The sequence below is a fragment of the Dipodomys ordii genome, unplaced genomic scaffold (genome assembly GCF_000151885.1).
Source record: "Dipodomys ordii isolate 6190 unplaced genomic scaffold, Dord_2.0 Scaffold90, whole genome shotgun sequence".
NCBI lineage: Eukaryota > Metazoa > Chordata > Mammalia > Rodentia > Heteromyidae > Dipodomys > Dipodomys ordii.
In genome coordinates, this window is record NW_012267306.1 from 2917302 (window position 1) to 2945037 (window position 27736).

Genomic DNA, 27736 nt, shown 5'->3' on the forward strand with positions numbered 1-27736 from the left:
TCAAAGCCAGCCCGGGCAGGAGAGACCGTGAGACTCCTATCTCCAATAAACCACCAGAAAACCGGAAGTGGCGCTGTGGCTCAAGTGGTAGAGCGCTCGCCTTGAGCTGAAGAGCTGAGGGACAGCGCCCAGGCCCAGAGTTCAAACCCCATGACCGACAAAAAAAAAAAAAAAAATTACTGACATTGGGTATGAGAAAGAGCTATGACTGTAAACTAAAAAGGGAGAAGAAAGAAGGAAGGAGGGAGGAAAATCAGAAAAGAAATTAGAGAGGGAGACAGGAAAAGAGTGTTTAGAAAAAAAGGAAACAAGAGCAGAAAAACAAAGAGAGAAATATGAAAAGATGATAGACACAGACAGACAAACAGACATACAAACAGACAGACAGGCTTTAAAGTATCACTGATGGTGAAAACTACTGTTCAGGCATTATGACAGGTCCTAGGACAAGGACTCTTTTAACATTGTCTCATTTATTACCTATTTCATCTCTGTGTAGTAGATACTATTACTTCACTTTACAAGGAAAATGAAATACGAAGTAGTTCAATAAGTGGTTCTAAATCATCATCACTAGAGGTCCACTTTTCAGACCTGGCTAATCAAACATTGTTTTTCATCATTTATTATGAAACTCAAAATAAAACAATATATTTTATAATAGCATTCACAAGTCATATCCTAATCATAATATTGTTCTAGGTTTCTAGTAGTGTACTTGCGCAATACAGGTAAAATTTAAATCAACAATAATCCCAGGATTTAGAGGTAAACTCTTCAACCTAGGTCCATATAGCTTCTACAGGATTCTTTTTATAGGCAGACACTTTTCCAAAAATAGTTTCCTACAGAAATTTCATGATTGATTGTTTACTTGGTGCATGACTATATGGTCCTGTATTCTTTTACTGGGAAGGCTAAGGCAAGAACCTATGAATGCTTAAGTCCAACATATTTACCTTTTCCATTTAAGGAAAATGACCTTAGAACATCTGTCTTTCATGAAATTTAATAAGTCCTATCCATTTTGGTTTATTGACAAAGACAACTTTGCTAACAAAGCAGCCATGGACTGATTGGGGAAATAGTCACATGGAGGCAGGCTTATGAGGCACATTGTTTCCTAAGATGGCCTGGCTAGAATTTAGCCTAATGGAGTATTCCAGATGCCATGATAGATAACAATAATCATATCATGTCCGTGATGAATATGCCAGCAGATTTTACTCTTTAAAACCATCTACATGAACTTAGAAGAACTGATACCTGTAAGTGGGCAACTTAAGAAAGAACTTCCTTAGTAATCAAAGGCTCTGAGTTCAGACCTAAAACTAGCCAAAAGAAGAAGAGAAGAAAAGAAAGAAAAAAGAAAGCACCAGTAAAAACAAACAAACAAAAAAAAAAAAAACTTCTTATATCCTGCCTACAAATTCCTATCCCAAAAACCATCTGTCAGTCTCTTGTTATGCATTTGGCCTGGACCCCAATACTGTTATAAAGGGGGATAGATTGGCTCTTTCTCCAGGAATTAGTCAATGAAAAAGTACTAAAAGGAGGCACGAAGGGCTAACCTGACCTAACAGAATAATTGAAAGGGCAGGCAAGACGGTTAGATGCTGGGTAAGGGGTGGAGAGCATATACAGTGACCTTCCAGGATTCTTGCTAAAAGTGGTTTATCTTGGCAAGGATTGGGACCAAGTTCAAGGCCTAGTGAAGACAAGAGCTTAGAAAGGATGAACAAAGTTAGGTCAATAGACGTATTGTCTCATATCTGCAAAGTTTCATGGCTTGGGTGTGACTGAGTTAAGTCTTAATGATGGAATTAAATATACATTTAAGGGAGAGATAAGATTCTCTTTATATGAAGGACACTATCACAAACAACAGTGGAGAGAAGTGGGGAGGTAAATGCATAGAAAACCTAGAGAAAAGAAACAAGTTGTGCATATCTGTGTCTGTGTCTGTCTGAAATTAGTCTAGAGCTTTGAATGGAAATAAATGAGAACCAAAGCTAACATTAAAAATTGTCGTAGATGTTTTTGTTGTCATTTCCTTTTGTCTTGTTCATTAGTTTATTTGTCTTTTGGAGGGTAAGAGGGGTACAGAAAGGGTGGGACAAAGAGTGAAGACAAACAGCAGTGATACTAGACACTGTGGAAAATGAACTATACAACTTGTGGGTGGGGAAAGGGGAAATCTCGGAGAGAGCAAGAGAGAAGGGGCAACATGGTTCAAAAAGAAATTACTCATTAGCTGACTTAGGTAATGCACATCACCTCTACAATAACAATAAAATATATTTTTTAAATTTGTCATCTAAAGAAGTGAAACATACATGTTTCTGTCAGGAATTAAACCTGCTCGTGGCTGGTGGTCTAACATTTGAGTTATACCCTCCTTTCCAGCTTTCTGCTGGCTAACTGGAGATATCAATCTCTGTGATTTGTCTTTAAAATCTGGCTTCTAACTTCACTTCTTAGATCTTAGCCTCCTGTGCAGCTAGGATTACAAATGTGAGCCACCTGTGCCTGGCTTAAATGTAAGATATACTATAAAATACATGATGATGCATCTTTATTATTACAACAAGGACATCTAAATATATAATGGGTTAAGCACACCTGTTCTACTTCAAGAACTTTCCAAATACCTATGTATTCATCATCATCAACCAGGATACTTGCATCTCTTTTCTACAGAGCTAAATATTTTGCTAGGCTTAGTGTGACAATAGGAAGAAAACTGACAAGGCTTTCAACAAAATGCTACTCAGTACAGTTAAGCCTCTACTACCAAATTTAGCCTGTAATAAGAAATCTAAGTTCCTTTCATGTGAGACAACATAACATATCCCTTTTGAGAAAAAATAAAGAACAACAAAACATGCTGTACAGCTTTTCCTTGTACTAACTGTTTTCATGCAGTGTAGCTTCAATAAATGAATGAAACAAATGAAGTCAACTATCTCAACTGAGGAATAAAACAGCAAATAACTATAGAGGACAGGTTCACAGAACAGTGTATGTAATTAAGAAGTCACAAAAGTCAGCTTTCCCAAATGTCTCTCTTTCTTCATGTGTCAACTCTCAGAATCACTAACAGAAAGCACTCGGGCACATTTTCACTTAAGGTGATAATGAATGTTAAAGGAGAAGTCCATGCACTCAGGGACAACATACTCAAAAGCAATGAGCAATTTGCTCAATTTTAATCCAAAATGTGCAATGAATATAGTCGCCACAACACTCTTCCATGTGATACCAACTGGCAACCCTCAGTTGTCATCCTGAGGAATCCCTCGATTATACAACCATAGATAGATAGACAGACAGACAGACAGACAGACAGACAGACAGACAGATAGATAGATAGATAGATAGATCCTGTTTAGCTCAAGCAATATTTTACCTTACAAAGAGTCTAAAAATTTGAGTAGTATATATGTAAATGAGCTAAAATGAACATAAGATATTTAAATATTTCTAAGTCAAATATTGGATGACAAAGATCTTTGTTTCTAATTACTGCCTACTTTTTTTCCTATATTATAATATTTACTTATTCCCTTTTTGTTAAAAATGGAATGCAGCAATACAAATTACCATTAAAAGTACATATTATAAAACTTATTTCCCACCTAGAATTTCAATCATCAAGAATACAAAGAATGCTGATGTGGATGTGGGCAAAATGGTATCCTAATACACACTCTGTAAAGCAGTATGGAAGTTCCTCAAAAAACTGAACATAGAATTACCCTATGACACAGCAATCCCACTCCAGATCATTCATCCTAAATGTTACAAACTAGGATACAGTAGGTCACCTGCACAACAACCACATTCATTGGAGCTCTACTCACCATAGCCAAGATATGAAATCAACCCAGATGCCCCTCAGTGGATGAATGGATCAAGAAAATGGAATCTGGGACTGGGAAGGTGGTTCAGTGGGAGAGTGCTTGCCTTGCACGCATGAGGCCCTGGGTTAGATTTCTCAGCACCACATAAGCAGAAAAAGCCAGAAATCGTGCTGTGGCTCAAGTGGTAGAGCGCTAGCCTTAAGCTGAATAGCTGAGGGACAGCACCTAGGCCCAGAGTTCAGGCCCCACAACTGACCTCCCCCAAAAAAAAGAAGAAAGAAAGAAAGAAAAGAAAATGGAATTTGATTCATCTATCAGAAACAATGATATTGCATCATTTGTAAAGATATATAAGTAAATACCTTGGGTGGTGCAGAAGTGTACATAAATGTACACTTAACTGAAGTAAGGAAGATTCAGGGGAAAACTCAGCAGTATAACTCCCTAGAAAGACAAAGTCCATAGTTCAACAATATAAATACCAGGAAATGGGTACTTGAAAGGGGTGGAGTGGGGTCAAGGAGAGGAATGTAGAAGAATTAAGAAAAAGCAAACAGGATGAATGCAGTCAAAAATTCAATGTATATCTTACAAACTCAGAAGAGAAAAGGTAGGTGGAAAGGGATGGGTAAGAATGTTGAAAAAAGTGACACTGATCAAGATATATTTGTATTCATAAACTGCTTTACTGAATGGCAACTCCTTTGTACAGCTACTTAATGGGAATAAAAATATTTAAATTTAAAAAAATGTCCTGTACCAATGGCAGAGAAACAACTTTGATTACAACACATAAGATTATCTTTCTTCTTTATTTTGAAAAAGAGTAGGTGGCTAAACAGATAACATGGCTAAAGACTATATGTAATTCTACATGCTTGAGATGTGGAAATCAAGGAACCACAGTTAGAAGCCAGCCTATGTTTAAAAGTTCAGAAGATTCCATCTCACTCAACGTGTGCCCAATGGCACCTAAACTGTGTGTGTGGTGGGAGGATTACAATGTCTGGGTGTAGTTCCACATGTTTTTCATCCCAGAGACAAAAGGAAGCACAAATAGGAGGACTGCTGTCTAGGCCTGCCCAGATGTGAAATAAAGTCCTATCTTGAAAATGGACAACATAAAATTGGACTAGAAGAGGTGCTCAAATAGCACAGCATCTGCTTAGCAAGTACAAAGTTCTGAGTTCAAACACCAGTACTAAAAAAAAAAAAAAAAGAAAGATTTCAGATGGGTGAGAATGATGGAAGGGGTGATATTGATCAAGATGCGTTATACTCATAAAATGACATGCTGGACTGAAACTCCGTAGCACAACTACTTAAAAATATTTTAATCACAAAAGTCTTGGCTGGGTGCAGGTGGCTCATGCCTGTAAGCCTAGCTACTCAAGAAGTTAAGATCTGAGAATCAGAGTTCGAAGCTAGTCTGGGCATGAAAGGCCATGAGACTCTTATCTCCAATAAGCTATTCAGAAAAAGCCAGAAGTGATGCTGTGACTCAAATGGTAGAAGAGAAGCCTTAAGCCAAAGAATCCCAGGCCCTGAGTTCAAGCCCCAGGATCAGAAAAAAAAAAAAATCATGAAAGTCAACAAATAAATTGTAGATCTGATTAAAGCTAAAAATAAAGAAAGTATATGAATCATTTTCTTTGTTTTATCATGATCTTAAAAATCCAGACCACTGGGCTGGCTAACATATTTTGAATTTAAGAAAGTGAGAAAATACATGAACTCATCTGTGAGAAACATATCCAATCAGTATGCTACAAGTACTCAATAATTTTGAAGGATTTGGAAGAAACCTATGACTGGATTATACAGGATACTGAGGAGAAAAAAAGAAAGGTTTACTCATTTCTAATAGATGTAAATTGACAAATGAGAAGTGGAGAATAAGTTTTCAGTGCATATATATTATTAATCAAGTGTATGGACCTAAGTCCATCACCCAACCTACAGACTACAAACTATATTTCTACTTAGGTTAAAAACAGAAAAGTATCTAAAACTGAGAACAAAAACTATAGAAGAGTTTCAAAGGATACAACAGATACAGAGAATAATTTTCTCCTCATGTTTCGTCTTTTTAATAATAGCTAACTATATTCAGAGCAAAGGTTAGGGATAAACTTCAGGTGGAGTTAAATAGTTCTGGGTGTCTGCTTTGTCAAAAAATATTTGAAAGAAATAATTTCAAGGCATAGCTCACAGAATCACACCAGTGCATCTTCATTTGTGAAAAGTATTAAGGGTTATAATGTTGCTGGCAGGGCACAAGTTGGGCTTGCCATATACTCATTTGGCAACGAATGAAAAGGTAATGAAACGAGTGTCATGAAATCGAGGCAGAGGTCCAGATGAGAGGGTGGAAGCAAAATGGAATATTCTTTCCCCAAAAAATCTAATTAATAGAATAAAAAGGAAACAGTGAGTTAACCTAATTCAAGTAGGCACCAACATAGTACATGTAATATATCTTGACCATTAGGGTTTCTATTTTTGTTTTTATTTAATCTTAAAGTGAGACAAACTGGCTTATTTCAAATCTTTTCCAGGATTACTCTAATGTAAAAATAACAGCTAACATTAACAAACTATGTACTATACATGTAGCAATAGTCCAAATAGTAAGTTCACAAATATATATAATAATTATATATAGCAATTATATAAAGCCAATTCTATTACTATTTTTCAGGGCTTAAAAATACTCAATAAATATTGCCTTTTTCACCACTTTCAATTACAAAAAGAAAAGTAATATCAAAAGGGTTTTACAAAAATAAGTATTAATTTTAAAAATCACAATGTGGAACCAGAAAGAACAGGCAATATTCTAAATAGACTTTCATGATGTAACTACTTAATTAAAACTCCAGCTCTTATTTTTTTCATATCCCTAGAGACACTATCCCACTAGTCCACTAAACATATTTAAGAAAAACCTTCTTTTTTTAATTTAAATTTTATTAAAGGTGATGTACATGTATAGAGGGATTTTTGTTTCATAAATAAGGTAATGGTACATTTCTTGTCAAACATTGTTACTCCCTTCCTCTTTCCCTCCCACTTTCCCTCCTCTCCTTCCCTCCTCCACAAGTTGTAAAGTTCATTTCCAATATAGTGTCTAGTGGGTATCACTGTTGCATTGGTTCACCCTTTGTCCCACTGTATCTGTGTTTCCCCTTCCCTTCCCCAAATCAGATAAACTTATATACAAGACAAACAGTAGCGAATCAAAAACAATGACAACAGAGTAAACCACAGGTGGGAAAAAGAAAGAAAAAAAGAAATAACCACAAACAGTATAATGAACAAACCTCTTGTTTCCATTTCTTGGAGTTCATTTTGATAAGCATCATTTAATATGGTCATATGGACATAGCTATTGAACCATTGTGATCCTCTTCAAAGAATATCCTCCATTGTTCTCAGTGTGCAATGAAGAAAAGCTTCTTCATTGCAAAACATCATAACTTTGTCTCAGAATGCATCTGGTCTGATTTTCTGAATATTTGTCATCACTATCTACCCACTATCTATTCTTTTCCCCTCTCCTCTCCTCCTTCCCTTCCTCTCAACTTCCTTTCTCAGCAATCCGCATCCCATTGTTTCTCCCTTTTTTTAACTCTCAATATTGCTGCTCAGTTTTTTTTTGTTTTAGTTTGGTTTTTTGTTTGTTTGTTTTTGTCAGTCATGGGGCTTGAACTCTGAGCCTGGGTGATATCCCTGAGCTCTTCAGCTCAAGGTAAGCACTCTACCACTTGAGTCACAGCACCACTTCTGGTTTTCTGGTGGTTAATTGGAGATAAAAGTCTCAAGGACTTTCCTGCCCCGGCTGGCTTTGCACTGTGATCCTCAGATCTCAACCTCCTGAGTAGCTAGGATTACAGGCATGAGCCATCAGCACTTGGCTTTGTTCAGTTATTTTATCCTTCCTATTTTATTCAGAAAGAACATACATACAATTTTTAATTCAATAATCTGCCACATTTTACTGTGGGCACAGTCCCAGGTATCTTCCACTCTATACAATGTAGCAATGAAACCCTCCAAGAACAAGAGATTTAAAAAATTGTTTTTTCAAAAAAAGAAAAGAAAAGAGTGTCACTGCATAGGCTATTTACTTCTCATTAAGAGTTCAGCTTCCTCTGGGATCCCAATGGGCCTCATTTGTAACACTACTTACTTAGTTTCTCAATATCTCAATTTTCCTGTTCTTCCTGAGAGATTTGATCGGACACACAACAAAAGCCTGTGGTTCCTCTTTTGCTTCCTCTGGGGCTTTTTCTTGTCTGTCAATACCTGAACTGACTGCTAAGCTACTTTAGAATTCATTCTCTTGTCTACTCTTCAGACCAATTAGGTACAACTTCTATCTTATTCCCCCCTGGATTACAACAGGGCTTTAAACTATTACCCAAATGCCTAATGTTTACAATTTTCCCTCAGCTCAAACAATACTTACAAATCTATAGGATTGCTAGTTTAAACCTAGGAAACAGAGATAGTTGAACACACTGTAGTTCCCAAAGAGACTATTCTGAACTGGAGACATAATACTCTTGAATTTTCAAAGAATTTGTTTATTCAGGAGAATATTTTCTTGGAACTCTAGAAAGAAAGGAGAAAGTATTACCCTGGGAAGCAATCATTAAAAATGAAAACTATGTTGGTCGTCTTTAAATAATTTCCTTTCTGTCGGAGACTTTTCAAGGTCAGATATTTACTGACTCAAAACCAATGAGCTCATATAATTTTTTTAATTTTCAGATTCTACTCAGAAAAGCAAATATTACTCTTCAGTGCTTCATGATGAAGCCACAAATCAGACCTTAATGCTGAATTTGTCTAGCAAACCCAGCATATTTAAGAGAAGTGCCAACCATACACTTTAAAATCTTTCCAACATCCAGTGTCAACAAAACAACCCCTTACTAGATTAACTTTTATATTTTTAATACTAAACTCTTCACATATGTGATATCTCTCTGTTAATCTGCCTAATGGCATAATATATACCATTTGTGTGAGTCAAACTAATAGAATGTAATCATTTGACTGAAACTCACAGATGTGTCATTATGTTTACTTTGAACTTCAATAGCACTGATTTCCATCCAAGCCCCAGCTTACTTATTAACTCTTGTTTCAGATGTCCACCATGTAAACTATCTCAAATTGCTTTGAGCCTTTCATTTAAGTTACAAGAAGCCAAGGAATCAGGCAAGTCTTTTGAATTTTACACTGATCAGTAGCTAGTTCACAAAAATGATGAAGTCTGATCCCCAAGTGTTGTACCCCAAGCTCATTAACCTGTCCTGAAACTCTTTTTAATTAATTGACAAATCTTCATTGCAGAAATTTACAATCATATTCACAAACTAGTCACAATACCTTCATAGAATCAATGAAATCGATGGTTCTGGATATTCAAAATACTTTAATTTGGGGATCTGGCAAGATATTTTATTTAAAGAATTATATATGGAATATATTGCCACCCAAATAGAAGCAGTATTTCAGTAAAATTAAACACTTAACAACTGGTCCACACCTACCACTCGGCACTCAGGAAACTGAGGCAGAAATATCCCATTCAAAGCCAGCTTCTCTCTCTCTCTCTTCATCTTTCTCTCTCTCTCTCCTCTCTCTCTCTCTCTCTCTTACACACACACACACACACACACACAGAGGAAATAAAGTTCCTTTCTACACAAGACAATACAAAGCAACTTATACTACATCCTTATTCTCCCAGAGAACATATCTTTTAAAATTAGTAAGGTTAATCTAAAAAGAGTGCTCAGAAAAGACTAAACACCCCATGTAAAGGGAAGAACAAAGAATTGAGGAAAACTAGAATAACCTCTAGTTCTTGCTATTCAGGAGGCTGAGATCTGAGAATCACAGTTTAAAGCTAGCACAAGCAGTAAAGTTCATTACTCTTATTTCCCATTAACCAACACAAACCTAGAAGTCAAGCTGTGGCTCAAGTAATAGAGCACTAGCCTTAAGCAAAAAAATTCAGAGACAGTACCTAAGCACTGAGTATAAGCCCCAGGACCAGCACACATACACACACAGACACTCACACACACACACACACACACACGCACACATACACACACACACACACAAACTAGGAGAATAAAATCTACATTCATGTGAGGCTTTAAAATATGTTTCTACTCTTCTTTATGGTTAGACAATAATCCATTGTGCATATATATGTTTATGTATTGCATATACACACATATATAATATGTATTGATGCATGTATATATACATATAGTATACATATATACATATAGTGTATTTATATATGTGTATATATATACATATATATTATGTATATATATAAACATACACATAAATGTATATATATATGCCTTATAGTAGCATACTCTCAATTCCAACCTCTCACCCTCTGTAATACTGTTTTCATTTATTTTCCTTATAATAAATTGTTGCTATAATTAATTTTCATAAGCAGTTTGTGTTTAGATCAACTAAAAAAACTATTAAAGATTTTAATCTTGATTTAGTCCTGTCTAATCCACTTCTTTTTTTTTAAAAATTGAAGATTTTGACATATTCATTCTGCATAGAGAATGTCTTTTAATGTTTCCTGAAGGACCTGGCTACTCGTGAAGAACTCCTTCATCATTGTTGGTCTTAGAAAGTTCTTACTACTTCTTCACTTTCAAAGGATAACTTTACTGGATACATAATTCTAACTTAGTAGAGGCTTTATTTCTTTTTTATTGTGAAAATACTGTACAGAGGGGTTACAATCACATGGGCAAGATAATGAGTACATTTCTTATCAAGCATTACAGCCTCCTCCTTTGTTTCCCCTTCCCAACCCTTCCCATCCTCCCCTCTTCCCCCCCCCACCCAATCCTCCTCCCCCACCAAACTTGTAAAGTTCGTTTTTCCACATAACCACTTGTACTTCTCATTGTTGCAATGGATCCACCTGTATCCCTATTTAAACGATTTGTTTAATTTCACCCCACCCCACTCTTTTTCCTTATGAAATGTCTGATAAGAAGCCTGATATGATCCTTGTATGGAAGTTTCTCTACAAGCATGTTATTTTTTTCCTCTAGCTCCTTTCAAATTTTAGTTTTCTGTGTTTGGTGTATATGTGTGCATATGTCTGCCATATTTGATGTTCTGAGCTTGATAAATCTGAGAATGATATTGGTTATTAATTTTGTAAATGTATCTGCTCATATTATTTCAAGTACTTCTCCATACTTTTTCTGGTATTTCAATATGTCTATCGAATTTTTTTTTTGGTCGGTCGTGGGGCCTGAACTCGGCCTGGGCACTGTCCCTCAGCTCTTCAGCTCATGGCTAGTGCTCTACCACTTGATCCAAAGCACCACTTCCGGCTCTTTCTGCTTATGTGGTGCTGAGGAATCAAACCCAGGGCTCATACATGCAAGGCAAAGCACTCTACCACTGAGCCACCTTCCCAGCCCCTTTATCAAACTTTTTGATATTTTCCCCACAGTTCCCAGATTCCCCCTCCCCACTTCCCTTCCTTCTTTAGTTTGCTAATATTTTATTGACCTACCTTCAAGTTCACTAATTCATACAGCTACACTGAGTCTGCTACTGGGTATATCAAAGGTATTTTTTCATTTCTGTTAAAATACATGTTTTGTTTCTAGCTGTTTCCTTTGATTCTGTGAGTTTCTATCTGCTCTTGAAACACATATTTCCTTGCATATTGTCCCTTTTTTCCACAAGAGCCCTTAACATACTAATCATAGTTGTTTCACATGATTATTAATCCCAACATCTGTCTTATATAAGAGAATAGCTGTAGTGACTAGTCTTTTATGTTTTTTTTCTTCTTTGGAATGTTTTATGACCTTTGGTTGAAAGCCAACCACATAAGTACTTAAGATTTATCTACCTAAGAATTGGGCTATTTTTACACGGTGCTACAGTTCAAGGTATAAGAGACTACAGTATTTTCTCTGGTGTTTTGTTCTTATCTTCTTTTGAATTTGAGATTCCTCCTCAAAGAAAGTAGCTCTTCCAACCAAAACCCACTGTTATCATACTGGAGGCCTTTGAGTATAGTGGTATACTACAACTATCAAGATCCACTGCCCGGGCTGGGAAGGTGGTTCAGTGGTAGAGCACTTGCCTTGCATGCATGAGGCCCTGGGTTCGATTCCTCAGCACCACATAAGCAAAAGAAAAAAAGCCGGAAGTGGTGCTGTGGCTCAAGTGGTAGAGCGCTAGCCTTGAGCAGAAAAGCTGAGGGACAGCATTCAGGCCCCACGACTGGACCCCCCCCCCAAAAAAAGATCCACTGCCCTGTGAGTATCTAAAGCCTCCTGAACAAAACTAAACTCCTTTAGAAGGCTTGCATCCTAGGGATATGACCCTTACAAGTAAGTACCTCTCTAGTTGCATGGCACTTTATCCTTTTACATCTATTTTCTTCCCTGGATGCAGTGTTTCCCATATATTTCCTTGACTCTGGCTACTACTGATCCATTTAGGTGAGATAGGAAGACTACAGAGAATAAAACAGAGGAAATTTCCATTGTTCATCTAGGATAAGGCTCTGGAGAATAGGCCTTTGTGCACTGAGAATATTTTTTTTATTATTTACTCATTTCCATGCCCAAACCACATGGATCTGGCAGGATCTCTCCTATGAGAATGTAATAGGTTCTTGGAGGTGAAGCCCCAAGACTGGCCTCCAGAAGTTCTCATGCTTAAACATGCACACCCAGCAATTTATCAAGATTACCACTTAAGTATCACCTCCCTTTTAGAGCTACAGTGCTTGTTCTCCCGGAAAGTAGATTTGGGCTATGTTCACCTGAATGCCTTGGTCTCTCTAGAGATCAGAATAGTGGCTAAACCTGCTCTAATTGTCTAAGATAGTCTGTAAGGGCAACATTCAGAATTTCCAAGGTCACCTGCTAGAGATAAAGCCAAAAGTCTCATTTACTATGTATTGGAATGCTTACTCGAAGAAATAGTCATCATAGTCTTAGGAAATCCAGCTGATATGAAGAACCAGTACTGACTTGTAATAATGTCAGGGAACTTTTGTAGTGGGTCCTTCATATTCAAGCTGTATGCAATGCTATCACTTTAAGCAAAAATGAATTTTCTTGCCTACCCCTTTTCCAACTGCAGATTCATGAGCAAAATGAATAATAGTTGTTCTAAGTCTCTTCTAGTGGGATTCATTTGCAGCAATATACAATATAGTGTTAAGGTCCTACAAACTTCTCAAAACTCAACTCGTGTCCCTCTTCTCCACACAATCCATCCTCACAATCCATGCCTCAGCTCTTTCTGCTTGCCCTATCTCACAACAAGCTCTTTATCACCCAAGCCACCTTTTTACCTGGTTGGTGGCAACAACTCCTTCAGATCTAAGCATAAATATTCTGTCTTCCTAGCTATCTATTTACCTAAAGTATTAACCTCTTCTTTTTATGCAAATACACATAATCTACCACTCTTATACTTCTCTTTTCTTTCATAATACTTGCAATTACAGATGATTTGGTTAATTAAATTAATTTGATTTGATTAATTTCTGCTTCTTCTATTAGATGATAGGCTCTACAATGAAAGGAATTGGTCAGCTTTTTGCATCACTATGTATTACCTGACCAAGTATACAGAGTACAGTACAGACTTTGTAAACATCCCAGAATAAATGTGGCCTTTTAAGTAGACACGACCTCTATGCTTTCCTTGTTTAGACCAAAGTTTATCAATCTTAGCACTGCTGACATTTTAGATCAACTGGTTCTTTGTTGTAGGAGACTGGTATGTTACTTTTGCAGCAACCTTGGCCTCTACTCCCTAGATGTCAGTAACACCATCAGCACCTACCAAGCTGTGAAAAACAAAAAACTGTCTGCAGACACCAGTAACTATATTCTGGTGAATAAAATCTGTAGTTGAGAACTGCTACTTACATGCACCCAAATTTAAAGTATAAGAATAATAATGATGAAGCAACTCAGGAATATAAGTGTGGTTAAACTTAAAACCAATCTCAACATATCCTTCTCCTAACTTCCTTCAAAAGTTACTTCAACTATAGAAGAGTGATTTTTAAAACCCTGAGTTTTGTTTTAACCATTTCTGCAATTAAAAATTACCACACTAACTCCTTCAAAAAGAGTTCTGAAGACAACAGAAAATTACTCAACCTAAAAATGAAATTACATCATTGACAGGGAAGGGATAGATCCAGAAACCATTATATTAGGTAAAGTAAACCAGGCTCCGAAGGACAAAGGACATGTTTTCTCTCATATATGAATGTTAAGCCTAAAATGTATGTGTAATCACACACAGGATCAAGTATGCATGTATGTGTGTGTTGATCAGTATGACTAAGGTATGGTAAGTGCATTTTGTGTGAGACACCATGACAAAACCCCTTTAAACAATCAACACACACACACACACACACAAAAGAATATTAGGAAGTTGAAATATTTCTTGTCTGGGTGTATGCATTAGTGGGAAGGGAAGATAACCGGGAAGGTAAATGGAAGGTGATTGTAGACAAAATACTTTATAAACATGTGAAAATGGAACAATCCACTTGATGAGACTGCTTTGCAAAGTAAGAGAGTACTAGAGGAGAGATTATGAACCAGAAGCATTGTATACATAAATGGACTAGTTCAAATTAATCCCATATATACAACTAATTGATGGCAATAAAAAATAAGCATAAGAAAAAATAGTTTGTGATGATACTGACACCTCAATATTTGCTGATGACAACAAATAGCACTGTTTGTTGTTCTGAAGTTTGCTAATCCAATGATCAAAGAACCTTGACAATGAAAGTGATTTAACAATGGCCAAAACATGTAAACACTGTCTAATAGGAAAGTTATTCCAGTATAATTTAGTCTAATAATTGAAATCATACTTCTTTCTTAAACAAGAACCTCACTGCCACTTGTCAAAAAGATTGGGCATTGTTTTATCTGGTGCAAGCTAAATGAAAACAGCTGTACCAATGAACAAGACTCTACTGCCTGCATTCTTCTTCCTAAGAAAGTCAGGATTGAAGCTGCAATTTGAGTAGACTTTAAAGGTTTAAAAAAGTAAAATCAGCAGATGTTAGTGGACAGGCTATAATCTTCTTTGGACTAAACATGGCTAAGAACCCTACTTTTTCAAATTGTACCTAAATACAGTAACACAGATCTGAAAATCCCACTCAACAAACCTCATTTACTCCATTAGCTACTATTTTTAAAAAGTGGAGGGATAAAGAGTGAACACATGCAGCAATGATACTCACTAGAGACTATGTTGAAAATGAACTATACAACTGTGGTGAAGGAGGGCTGGGGGGAAAAATCTGAGAGAAAATGAAGGAAGAGGTGATACTGTTCAAAAAGAAATATACTTATTACCTGAGTTATGTAAACTATAGCCCTTCCATACATCACCTTTACAATAAAAATAAATATAAAAAATCCAGTTTCTTCTCTTGCACATTGTAATGTCATTTTTGTACATAACAGTACAAAGTAACATTGCTTGTAGTATAACAAAACACAATTTAATATCCCATAACTAATAACATGCTCATAGACTTGATCTTTGATAAGAGATTCCACAATAAGCTTAAGCCAATGGATCTTAAGTCCAAAAGACATCAGTGTGGACCAAATGAGGAATAGAGTAAGCCTCAAAACATCTTACAGCAAAGCTTATAAAATAATCAGGTTTGTCTCTCTTTCACCCAAAGTGAACAGGTGACCTCTTGGGACACCGGAAGTCAGTATAACAACGTAGGTACCAATAGTTTAAGATTGAAACTTCAATGAACTAGTGTTTTCCACTTGGGAATTTCTGACTTTCAGAATTCTTCCAACTCCTCCTGATAGTGTTTCAATGGAGCTGACCTTCCGGGCAAGCAGTAGGAGCCATATCTTTAATCTCACATATTCTGGAAAGGTGGTTAACTGTTATTGCCTTTCTTCTTGCTGCTGCTTGTTTTAATTAACAGCATTTCTTTCCCCTATTTCTCCTGGGGCTTTGAAGAGCTCTTTGAAATGTATTTAGTATATTTCAGTCTGGGCTTGGCTAGTCTCTCAATTTATGAGGTCATTTAATTCAAGTTCAATTATTCAGCACAAATTGGCAGAATGAAATGCTAAAAGAAGATTGGCAGTTTCAATCACATAAATCTCCTGTTACATAAAGTGAGCAAATTCCTCTATTGTTCTTATTGACCTCTGAGATAACAATTTACTGCTGGCACAAACCAGTGTGGGCAGGCTTCTCTTTAGCAGCTTAGCAGGCTCCTCCAGGAGCAAGGTTTGGCAGCTTCACCTCACCAGAAACTTAAGATAAGCGGAGTATCTGACCAGTGATCAGGACCATCTGGGGGATGACTTAGATGGAATAAGCCCCATACTCCAATTTCAGAGACACAACAAAGAGCACATTGTTCTTCCTTGAAAAGGCACACAATGCTGAGAAGCAACTAGTCTCACATTCCCTTAGATTCAGTTAGGGAGAGCAAAGGCTCCTCGCTTTACCCAAGTATGGGGGAGGGGGAGGTGTGCTGCCAGCAGATGCCACTGCACAGAGAACATGGATCCCTGTATCTCTTCTCTGGTGGGTGGCTAGTGACTTTAGCTGTTACTCCACAACACTCAGGATTTCATGGGCACCTATAGATAAGCGAACTACTGATGTACCTAATTATATCGCTTAAAGCCAATTCCATTTTAAAACTCCAAAACTCCTATACAATACTCCAATACAATCAAAATTTGTACAAAAACAAAACAAATCTGTCCACTTTTACTATACTGTCCTCAGGGGTTTAACAAATTTAGTCCAATAGCCCAACATGAAAATCTCATCATGTATAGTCCCAGGGCTACGTCAAGAGAGGGAAAGCCATGCCAAGGCCGCCACAAGGACAGGCAATAGAGAAATAATTTATAGGCATATGAGACTTTGGCTTCTGCATTCAGCCACCAATGCAGAGAACAGATTTAAAATAATGTAGTCAACGTCACCTTTCCTTTCTGTTTATATAGACTTTTATCATTTTATGTAGGTCTTTCTTAATACATTCTAGTTTGCAGAGCATATCCAACAATCCAATTTAGACAGAATTATTTCTATGCATGCACCATCTCCTTACAAGACTAAGTTTCCCTAGGGCCACATCTTAGTTATCTCTTGTCACCTGTAACATTAACACACACACACACACACACACACACACACACATACATACACACACATCACTGGCAGAAAAGGGCCCCAACACTGAACTGGCTCTTTAAATTATGAAGCATGTTGGATCCACATCAAACTAATTCAGCTCTCAAGTCAAGCGCAGCACACATACTGGGGCTGCTGTTCTTCATCCCGACCTTGGCACTTTAAAGCAACCAAATCCAGGCAACCTGTCATTTCTTAAAGCAAGTGAGTGGGCAGAGACTTTCATCTCCACTGGAGGAAATTGAATCCTACATGTGACCAGCAGACTTGAAACTACTTGAGAAATGCTGACAAGATAAATTTAGACCTGCTGGAGTAAAAACTATCAATGTCCAGAGCTATTGTACTCATGGATTACAGGGGTTTTTTAAGCAATGGTGATGAAAGAACATGCAGAATGATGCCAAAGCAGGAAGGTACGACGGAGAAGAGGGGAAGTTTGCAGCTGCTTTTTAACTAAGTGACTTTTTTGAAAGATGGAGTATAAGCTCAACTTATAAAAGATATCAGGACAATACTACATTGGTTTTTATCAAACCATTACTCTTATTCTCAAGACTAAATCTCCAAGAGCAAATAACTACATCATTCGCCTGGAAATGAATTCTCATTAGAGGCTTCCAAACTCACTGATAGATAAAATAAACAAAGTTGGGGGTAGGAGTAAAACAGAAACTAAATTAGACAATCCTGCAAAAGTCTTTGCTGGCATGTAAAAGTAATTCCACTGGTTTTTATAAATGTTTGAGAAAACTAAACAGCAGAAAAGCCTATTAAGACTAAATGACAATAATTAAAATGTGAATATTTAGTATTAAGATAGCACACATTTTAAATATTGAATATTACAAAAAAAATGAACTTACTTGCTTTTCCCTTTGTAGACTGTAGCATAAGATCCTTCCCCTAGTTTTTCCAGTTTTTCATATGAGTCAGCTTTGCCAAACTTGGGACTTGTTGGCTAAAAATGAAACAGAGGGAAAGCAAAACAGACTGTATTAAATTAATTTACAATGAACGTCCTGATTTTGCTGAGAATTTTTGCTGAGATTCTATCATTTGTTAAATAACATTTTTCTGATATACTATTTTGTCAAACAACATAGTAAACACAGTACAGATCTTAAAACATGCCAACAAGCACATGTAGAATTAAATTTACCCATAATCTACTTAAAGAATCACACTGTAAATATTTTAGTATTTCATCTTCTGGTGCTTTTTTTTTTAACTGGTGATTGCTTTTCTTTAGAGATGATATTACACTATACATATTGTTTTATAAACTGCCCTTTTAAAAAAATAAATATATTAGAACATATTACTATATAACCTTACAAAGTAAGGGCATGTAAATTGCATCCAGCATACTACATAGGTTTAGCCATTCAATGATCTTAGAACAGCTTTTCCATTTTGTAAATTGTTGGGGAGAGATGAGCAGAAGAAATGTCATGGTTGAAATTATATAAAAATGATATGTGATTTTGTTGTTGCTTTGTATGTTCCTCCCCCACAGTATAACCCCTATTTTCACTGTATTTGATGTTGGTGCCCTGCATCTTGTATATACACTTCTCTAATTCTGAGAGGGAAAGGGAAAAAACAAAGTGCTTAAATAAGGCTACAGGTTGACCCACTATAACAATGAGATATTCAAAACACTATGTTGAAAACAAATTACAACTTCGGTGCATGGGGGGGAGGGCTTTAGTTGTGGAGGTGGGAGGAAAGGGATGGTAGGGGAAAACAAAGGAGGAGGCAACAATGTTCAATAGGAAATGTACTCATTACCTTGCTCATGTAACTGTAACCCCTCTGAATAGCATTTTTACAATACAAAAGTACAAAAAATAAATAAATTATGTAATTATGTGACTAAAAAAAAGCATAGGCTCAATGTTTGAACAAAATTCTCCCAGAAAGTTTAATGAAGAGACTGCATCATTTTTTTAAATTAACAATGGCTATAAAATGTATTATTTGCAACACTGAAAGAAAAATTATTTTATATCAGTAACACCATATTCAGTCTCTCAAAGAAATATGGAAACAGTGAAATTGTATCACCCACAGGGGGAGAAAACCTAAACATAAAGGTTCATATTGTGTCAATATAAGACTCAGTTGGAGCAATGGAATTTTAGGAATGTAAGAACAGCAGGGAAAAAGAAACAATATCATGATGAGATTTCTTAATCAGAATAGATTGAAGATATTAATTAATTCCAAATGAACAAATTTTAGTATGCTTCTTAACTCCCAACACATGGTCACTAGGTTATGATAAAATGAGGTACACAAACCTCAAATAAACTGAGGAGAAAACGAATAGAGTACAAATTCAAAAAAGAAAGAAGATAAGGAGTGTGAGGTTAAGAGGTCTTAATAGCAGATCATGGCAGATAAAATATTATCAAGTAAAAAGAAAAGCAAATTCAACCTGTCAGTGATTATAAAGAGCATAAAGGAATCGCATTCACCTAGTAATAGAAAAGCTCTCATATTGAAAAAAACGAAAAATTGACAATGTGCTAATGACAACAGAAAAAACTAAAACAAAAATATAAACTTCAAATAAAGGAGTAAGAACATATAGTCAATGAATTTTAATGACCCATTCCAGTAGTGTTGATGGGAGACAAGTCAGAATGCACAAATCAAGACATAGATTAATTTAGTAACATCAATATTAAAATAGAGAATTTTAATAATAAGCTAGTTAAAGTCTAATAATTAGCTTTGAAATATATGAAACAACTGTAGGTAGCAATAAAATGAGAAACTATCCACCAATCCACAGGAAAAACTGAATACAGAAAGACTGCTCAGACACCTGCAGGGCAAGCAGATACCAATAATTTGGGAATCTATATGTTTGCATTTTAATTATATTTTAATCTAATATAAATATTAATGTATACTTATATGATCAAGGATATCTAATATTAATTTTTAATTAACCATACATAAGACCACAAAATTTATCAAAAAATTGAAAATTACTTTATCTGAGTAAGACACGGTAAGATTAGACATTAAAACTACACACAATAAATACATACTGCCTTTGGTATTCTGGCTACATGACTATAATTCATCTTATCATGATACAATAGGAAAAAAATTGGGTGGCAGTCAATATGTTCATGTTGCATATTTTATAATGCCAAATAAAATTTTGAAATCATAAAAAGGAAAACAAAAGTTAAGTCTCATAAATTAGAAAGAAAATAAAAATTGAAAATGCTTAATTAAACATGTGGCAATTAGGACATGATGTTTTAAGACCCGCCAAATCAACATATGAAGGATAGTATAAATATGTATGTCTAGGCCATAAAAAAGTAACATGATTTAGACTTTTAAATACAATTAGAAAAGCGTAGCAGGTAGGCATTAATACAAAGAATGAAAAATATTCACAAAATATGAAGCAAAAATGCAACAGGAATTTCTACTAAGAGGAACTTCTACTAATATGTAAATACTAATTACTAAATTATACAAATACTTGAATTAAATCAAATACTACCAAATTCATATTCTAAGACTAGCAACCCCTTCCTACAGCATGAACATATAGCTAACAAATTTAACTTCATCCTAAATTTTATGCTAACTTTTTATTTTACTTATTTTTTTTTATATTAGTGAGGGGCAATACTCAGGCTTGAACTCTGGGCCTAGGAGTTGTCCCTGAAGTTTTCTTGTGGTTGTTTTGTTTTGATTTTTTCCTTGCTCAATGCTAGTGCTCTACCACTTGAATCACAGTTCTACTTATGGATATTTGGTTGTTAATTGGAGAAAAAAGTCTCAGAGACCCATTCCAGAACTAGCTTCAAATCTTGATCCTTAGATCTCAGCCTTTCAAGTGGATTATAAATGTGAGCCACTGGTACCTAGCTTGTTGCTAATTTTTAATGAAATACAAAACAAAAACAAAACTCTTGCCTTTTAAAATCACTTGATCCTGTAACTACAATCCTCTGTATCGTATTTTTACAATAAAAACGTACAAAAGATAAATAAATAAAATCACAATTTCTAGGGCTGGGAAGGTGGCTCAGTGGTAGAGCGCTTGCCTTGCATGCCTGAGGCCCTGGGTTCGATTCCTCAGCACCACATAAGCAAAAAGAAAAAATACCGGAAGTGGCGCTGTGGCTCAAGTGGTAGAGTGCTAGCCTTGAGCTGAAGAGCTGAGGGACAGCGCCCAGGCCCAGGGTTCAGGCTCCACGACGGGACCCAAAAAAAAAATCACAATTTCTAGAGCTCTGTAACACTTTAAAGATCATCCACTCTAATATAAATGTATAAACAGGATCTCCATCAGAAAGACCAATTAGTCAAAGACCATACATTGACTTTCAGTTAAATTTTTCCTTGAAGCAAAATCCATATATATTTAATCCACTAGTCATGCAGAATGAGACAAAAAAACAGTAGAAAAACATAAAAACATTAACAATATTTTAAGAAAATATCACACACACACACACACACGTATTAGCTAAATGTGCCAAAATGCTATGTATTGAGAAGCTTTCACCACAACAAATCAATAATTTTCTCATAGTTCTGGAAGCTACAAGTCCAAGGTCAAGAAATAAATGGTTTTGGTTTCTCCTGAACCCTTTCTCTTGTATCTTTGCTCAGCAACCTTCTCTCTGTATCCTCACAGGGTCTCTCCTCAAAGTATCTGTATCCCTCTTGTCCTTCTTTTTACAGGTAAATCCGTTATATTGGATTAAGGGCCTATCCCAATGACCTCAATTAACTTAATCATCTCTTTTAAAAGAGCTTCTCTCCAACTATGGATACATTTCTTAAGTGTTGGTGTTCGGAATTTCAACATAGGAATTTGGGAAATACCTAAGTTAGCCTATAAAAGGCAGATGGAGCAATTTCAACTTTTTGTATAGAAAGTACGGGAGGGAAGAAAGGTTGAGACATTATGAGGTTTTTTTTCTAGGAATTTAATGAGTTTCCATGTAATAACTTAATTCTCTGAGTTCTAAGCATTATATTTATTTAGGTCCACTTATTTTCTTCTACTTCAAGAAACTCCAATGGCCCAAACCATATATTAAGTTGAATCAAGTAAAACTTAATGGAAAATTACACTCAGCATTGCCTGACTAGTACTGTGTGGGTTATGTTCTCATGCATTTTTCATCTCCAGGAAACAGCTTGCGAATGTCACACTTTACCATCACCCTCCTGAGCCCAAGTTGTAAATGGAAATTTTAAAAACTAAATTAAACTTCAGTATAAAATGATCTTCAATGGGGAAAATATTATGTTCACAGTTCCACTCTAAATTATTTAAAATCAGAATGAGAGGTCTGTGTGTTTGGTTTTGTGCTCCTTTAAGAATGAATCCAATTTAAGGTTTTTTTTTTTAAAGTAGCTGTAGAAAATCACCTCTTAATTTCTATCAGGAGATAAGCTGCTAACACATATTTAGAGAAAGTACAAGACATCAACCTGCAAAATCGGCAAGAGAATAGAGGCCAATATATTCTTTTCTAGAAAAGTAAAAATAATTTCCTAAAAATTATGTGCTGTATATTTCACAATCTGCCATATGCCATATATGTATTTGTGTCTGTGTGTGTGTGTGTGTGTGTGTGTGTGTGTGTGTATTTACCATGAGACATATATCAAAAAGTGAATTGGGAATGTTAAAAACAAGGAGAATTTCATTCTTATAAAAGCAATCTCCCATTTATGTGTAAGAAAAGACACCAATGGCACACAATAGTCTATTTATCTACTAAATAGATTTAAATGCATTAACTGCCATGGTTAAAGGGTATTCTATTAACATTGCAATAGCAGAAAATTAATATTATGTCACATTTGGTGGTAAAACACAGATATTTGCCCTATGAAATGAATATGTAGACACTATAGAAATAAACTGTAATTTACAGATCAATCATGCCAGCTTCAAAGGAAAATTTTAAAACATTCAATTTTTTCTAAAAATTATCCTGATCTATAAAAAAAAAGTCCTAAATAATAAGCCATGTCTAGAAGATAGCCTGGGCTTTGAGAGTTTTTTTATAAAGTAAGTCTCCTATTTTAAGTATATAGAAATAGTACGATTTGCAATTACTATGCATACAAATAAGGAAACCAAAGGCAAAATCTTTAAAGAGATGAAGCCTTCAAAGCGAACAATAACAAAACCCTTCCTATCAAATGAACAAAACTAAGAATAATTCAGAAGGAAAGGTCCCATTTTGTTCAATAATTAAAGTTCAGGTTTTTTGTTACTTTTTATGTTGCAACTACAGTAAATTATTACATTTAAATAGAGACACAACCATAAGGTAGTCAGCTCTATATGTTATCTTTGACTCTGATTCAGGTGCATGAATGGATAGAAAACAACTTTTTTTAATCACTTCCCTGCTTAGAATGCAAGTTGAAGATACGACGTTAGGGACTTGGAAATGCAAAAGGCTAATCTGCAGTTACTAATAAAAGCTAACTACAAAGAAACGTAGTGTTTAATGAAATAATGTTAATACTATTTTCTCAAAAACATAATAAAAGTGCAGAGATCCATCAACCAACAGAGGTAAAGAATGGTATAGATAATGAAAAGTGAGAATAATGTTCCAGCTGAACAGTTATCTGTGTGTTTCATCGTGCATCTCAGTAGCTCTAGTTCATTCTTTATACAATAACAACGACCAACAAATGTAAGGCTTACCCTGCACCAGGCTTATTTCATACATAGTACTATAGTTAAGTGCTATAACATGTGACATAAGTTCTAGTACTATCCTGACTTAAAAGTGAGAAATGCACAAACCGGGGAAATAATGTATCTCACATAAGATCCTATCACAACTGGCAAAATGTGAATTCAAACAAAATTGATCAGAACAGAGAATCTATTTATCATTGCTATCCCTGGTTGAATATGCTCATCAAATCTTAATTCCAACCCAAATGAAAGAGATACTGAACATGAGGACATCAACTTAATGAAATCTCATTCCTGAATTGACACAATGATATGGCCATAAAAATGTCCTTGAAAATGTTCAACATCCATGGCCATAAAGGAAATGCAAATTAAAACAACACTGAGAATCCATCTCATCCAATTGGAAAGGAATATAAACAAAAATACAAACAAATGGAATACAAACAAAAACAAACACTGGTGTGGATTCAGAGAAAAAGCAACTCTGACACACTGTGTAGTGGGCATGTAAATCAGTGCAACCATTATGGAAGACAGTATGAAGACTCCTCAAAAACTAAAAATAGAACTACCATTGAATCTAGCAGCACTTGTGGGTATTTATCTGAGAAACGTTAAGTCAGGATGTAATAAGGGTACCCGCACTCATGACAGTGCAGCCCTATTAACAAGAGCCAAGTATGGCAACAGTCCTGATGAGGCTCAACCGGCAAATTGATCAAGAAAATATTGTTCATATACACAATGGAATTTTATTTATCCATGAGGAAGAATAATTATGTCATTTGCAGGGAAATGTATGGATCTGGGAAAAATATATTAAGTGAAGTAAGCCAGACTTTGGAAGACAAAGGGCACATGTTTTTATGCTGTATGTATCTGTATCTTAGACCTTAGATAGGGTCAAATGCATATATAAACCATCAAACATACCATCTGAAAAATAAAATGGTACTATCATTTCCAAGTCTGTATCTTCTTCTTCTCTCTCTAGGTTAAGCCTGCCTATCATAGGACATAAGCTTTTAATGGTGATGAGAAGAGGCATGTTTGAAGCAATTCATAAACTGTATACAAAAACTTAACCTAAATATGAATTTCTGAAAATATGATCTGTTTAAACTCAGCTTGTAACAGCACATCTCTGACTTGGGCCAGCAAGACAGGCAAGTCCATCTATGGTGTTTCAAATAGTTACAGCTACTGGGTTGGAGAAAGTGATAAGAAAGACTACTGAAAGATTAACATGTCAATGACAGTATCCAGAGAGTAGCCCTGCTGTAACTAAGACTCAAAAAAAAAAGCCTGAAACAAATAAATTAAATTTATTAAATAGAAACAATCCATTGATTCTATTAAATAAAAATAACATAACAAAATCTATTAAACATCCACGCCCCCCCCTCCACTGAAATATACCACTCAAGAATGAGAAGCTGAAATGTAGCTCAAAGATAGAATACTTGCCAAGTATGTTCATGGCTCTAAATTGAACCTCCAACACCACAAAAAGAAAAATAATCCAAGGCTGAGAGTCAAAGTGGGTTAAAAGAAAAATGGTTAGGAGGGGTGAGTTTAAGAAGAAAGTGTTTTTCCCCAGAATCTCCCAGGCAGGGATCTACCACATTCACATTCCATCCCAGCAGAGGTTATTTTCTGAAGAACTGAGACACTAAGAATGGTGTATCAACAATAAGAGTCATGCTAAATTAAAATAAACCATAGAAAGTCTCCATAGAAAACTGAGAGGCTTGATACGCATCTTGTATAGCTCTAAATAAAGACAGCTAGACTTATATATTTAAAAAAAAAAAACAGATGGACAAATCTGTTTAAGGAAAACCATCCAGACAAAAAGGAAAAGATCAAAAGGTAATAAGCATCTTCACTAAAATTTCCTAACCTGAAGCCCAGTTGACAAGCCACCAGAGAGAGCTTCCAATCAATTTACAGTACTTTACTCATAATATGAATTGAGAACCAAAATTTTTTCCAATTGGTATAATCTAGAGCCAAAACTGTCAACAGGTAAGTCAGAGACCAAAACAAATAAACAGAACCAAGGAATTCAAAGAAAATGAGAGGTAATTTAAAGAGTGTATAAAAGAAAAGAAGTTTTCCAAATTTCTTCAATCAAAACCTAAAATCCTTAGAAGATTATATATGACTTATTGCATTAAAAAGATAATTTTTATTAAACATTCATATAAAAGTTTATTGAAATAGATGTTGAAATTAAATAATAAAATTTTTGAAGGCAAAATAAATTAATTTTAAAATTGAAAAGACAAAGCTGTGCACTAGCTATAATTATAGCTACCTGAGAGATGGAGACCTAAGCACTGCATTTCTCAACCAGATAAATCCTCAAGACTCTTATCGCCATTCAACAGAAAAAGAAAATCTAGCTTACGTAGAACTAGCTGGCAACAATAAAGCCAAGCAATATGTGAAAGTCCCGAATTCAAGCCTCAAAATTGGCACAAATAAAACTCTGAAAAGACATATTTATTAACCAAAATACAGTTCCGCACCAAGAATAAAAAGGGAAGTCTCAGGAGGTTCCACAAAGAAAGGAAGCAAATAATCGTGAAAGAAAGAACTGGAAATCAGAACAGTCTAGAGTTTCCAACAATATAAGAACTAACAAAACAACAAAACAAGGTCTTAAAAATTTTAAGGAAGCAGGACACCAGTGGCTCACGCCTGTAATCCTAGCTACTTAGGAGGCTGAGGATCATGGTACAAAGCCATCCCAGGCAATAAAGTCCATGAGATTCTTATCTCCACTTAACCACTAAAAAATGGGAAGTGGCGCTATGGCTCAAGTGGTAGAGTGCTTGCCTTGAGTGAAACAGTTCAAGCCCCACAGTTGACCAAAAAAAAAAGCTAAGGAATTTTTTTCTATACTAGATCATATACCCAGCCAGACTATCCAAAGTATGAAAAAAATTTTAAACCATTTTTCCTCAGAAAAATGTGCTTCCACAAAAGAAAAATAAGAAAGAGGATAACTAGTAAGTCAGAGAAATAAAAAACCCTAGAAAATGGTGAACAGAAGCTCCTAGCTAAAGCTTGCAGATTAATCAAGAACAATAGAGAACTGCAAATGCAGCATGGTGAGGTAGGAGGTGGGAAACAAATTAATGATTCTGATTAGAACTCTACTTGTGAATAAAATTATACTAATATTAGCAATAAGATAATGAATACAATTAAAACCAGGAAATTTTCATAGTTCATTATTATTTAAAAGGCTATACATAAAGTATATGAGGCTAAAAAGTAAGAAAAACATACTTGGAAACAGAAACATTATGGAAAATTCATTTTATGTATTCCTTTAGTTTCCTATCCTGTAAATCACTAATTATATCTAATATCTGTTTCCTTCCCAGACTTCTGCCAGGATCTTGTCTTTCCGGGGCCCACAGAACCTGCTCTATGAGAGAATTTGCCCCAGCATTTGCTATTCAAAGCAGGAAAGAGCTTCCATTTGTCACTTCAGGGATGTCCCACAAGAATGGCCACTATTCACCCAATACCACTGGTCTTCCCAGAGTCTATATGTATTCACTCACACACAAGACCCATCCAGGCCTCCCTCTAATTGTCACTAGTATACCAAGAATAACTCACAGATCTGCCACTAGGTATCTAATGGCAGTTTGAGGTCCTTAAGGTTCTAGAGGAGTCATCCACCCTGAGGCTTCCCTAAGCTTAATCTCACACATTTTCTGATACTACTTCTTTAAAATGTCTGTGGTCTGATAGCTAGCAAGATCAATAGAAAGCCCACAGATTGGGAGAAGATCTTTACTAGCCATACAACGGACAAGGGTCTCATATCTAAAATATACTTGGAACT

At 35.6% G+C, this 27736-nt stretch overlaps 1 protein-coding gene across 2 annotated transcripts in view; it reads right to left on the reverse strand.

Moving 5' to 3' along the window:
- Cdk14 (cyclin-dependent kinase 14) overlaps positions 1–27736 on the reverse strand; it is a 413243-nt gene that overhangs the window by 382113 nt on the left and 3394 nt on the right. The window contains exon 2 of one of the 2 annotated variants that reach the window (XM_013026092.1): positions 18011–18105. The exons of the other annotated variant lie outside the window; for it this stretch is intronic. Within the exon in view, the coding sequence (XP_012881546.1) occupies positions 18011–18105 (95 nt within the window). The remainder of the gene's footprint in view (positions 1–18010; positions 18106–27736) is intronic. 2 annotated transcript variants of the gene reach the window in all.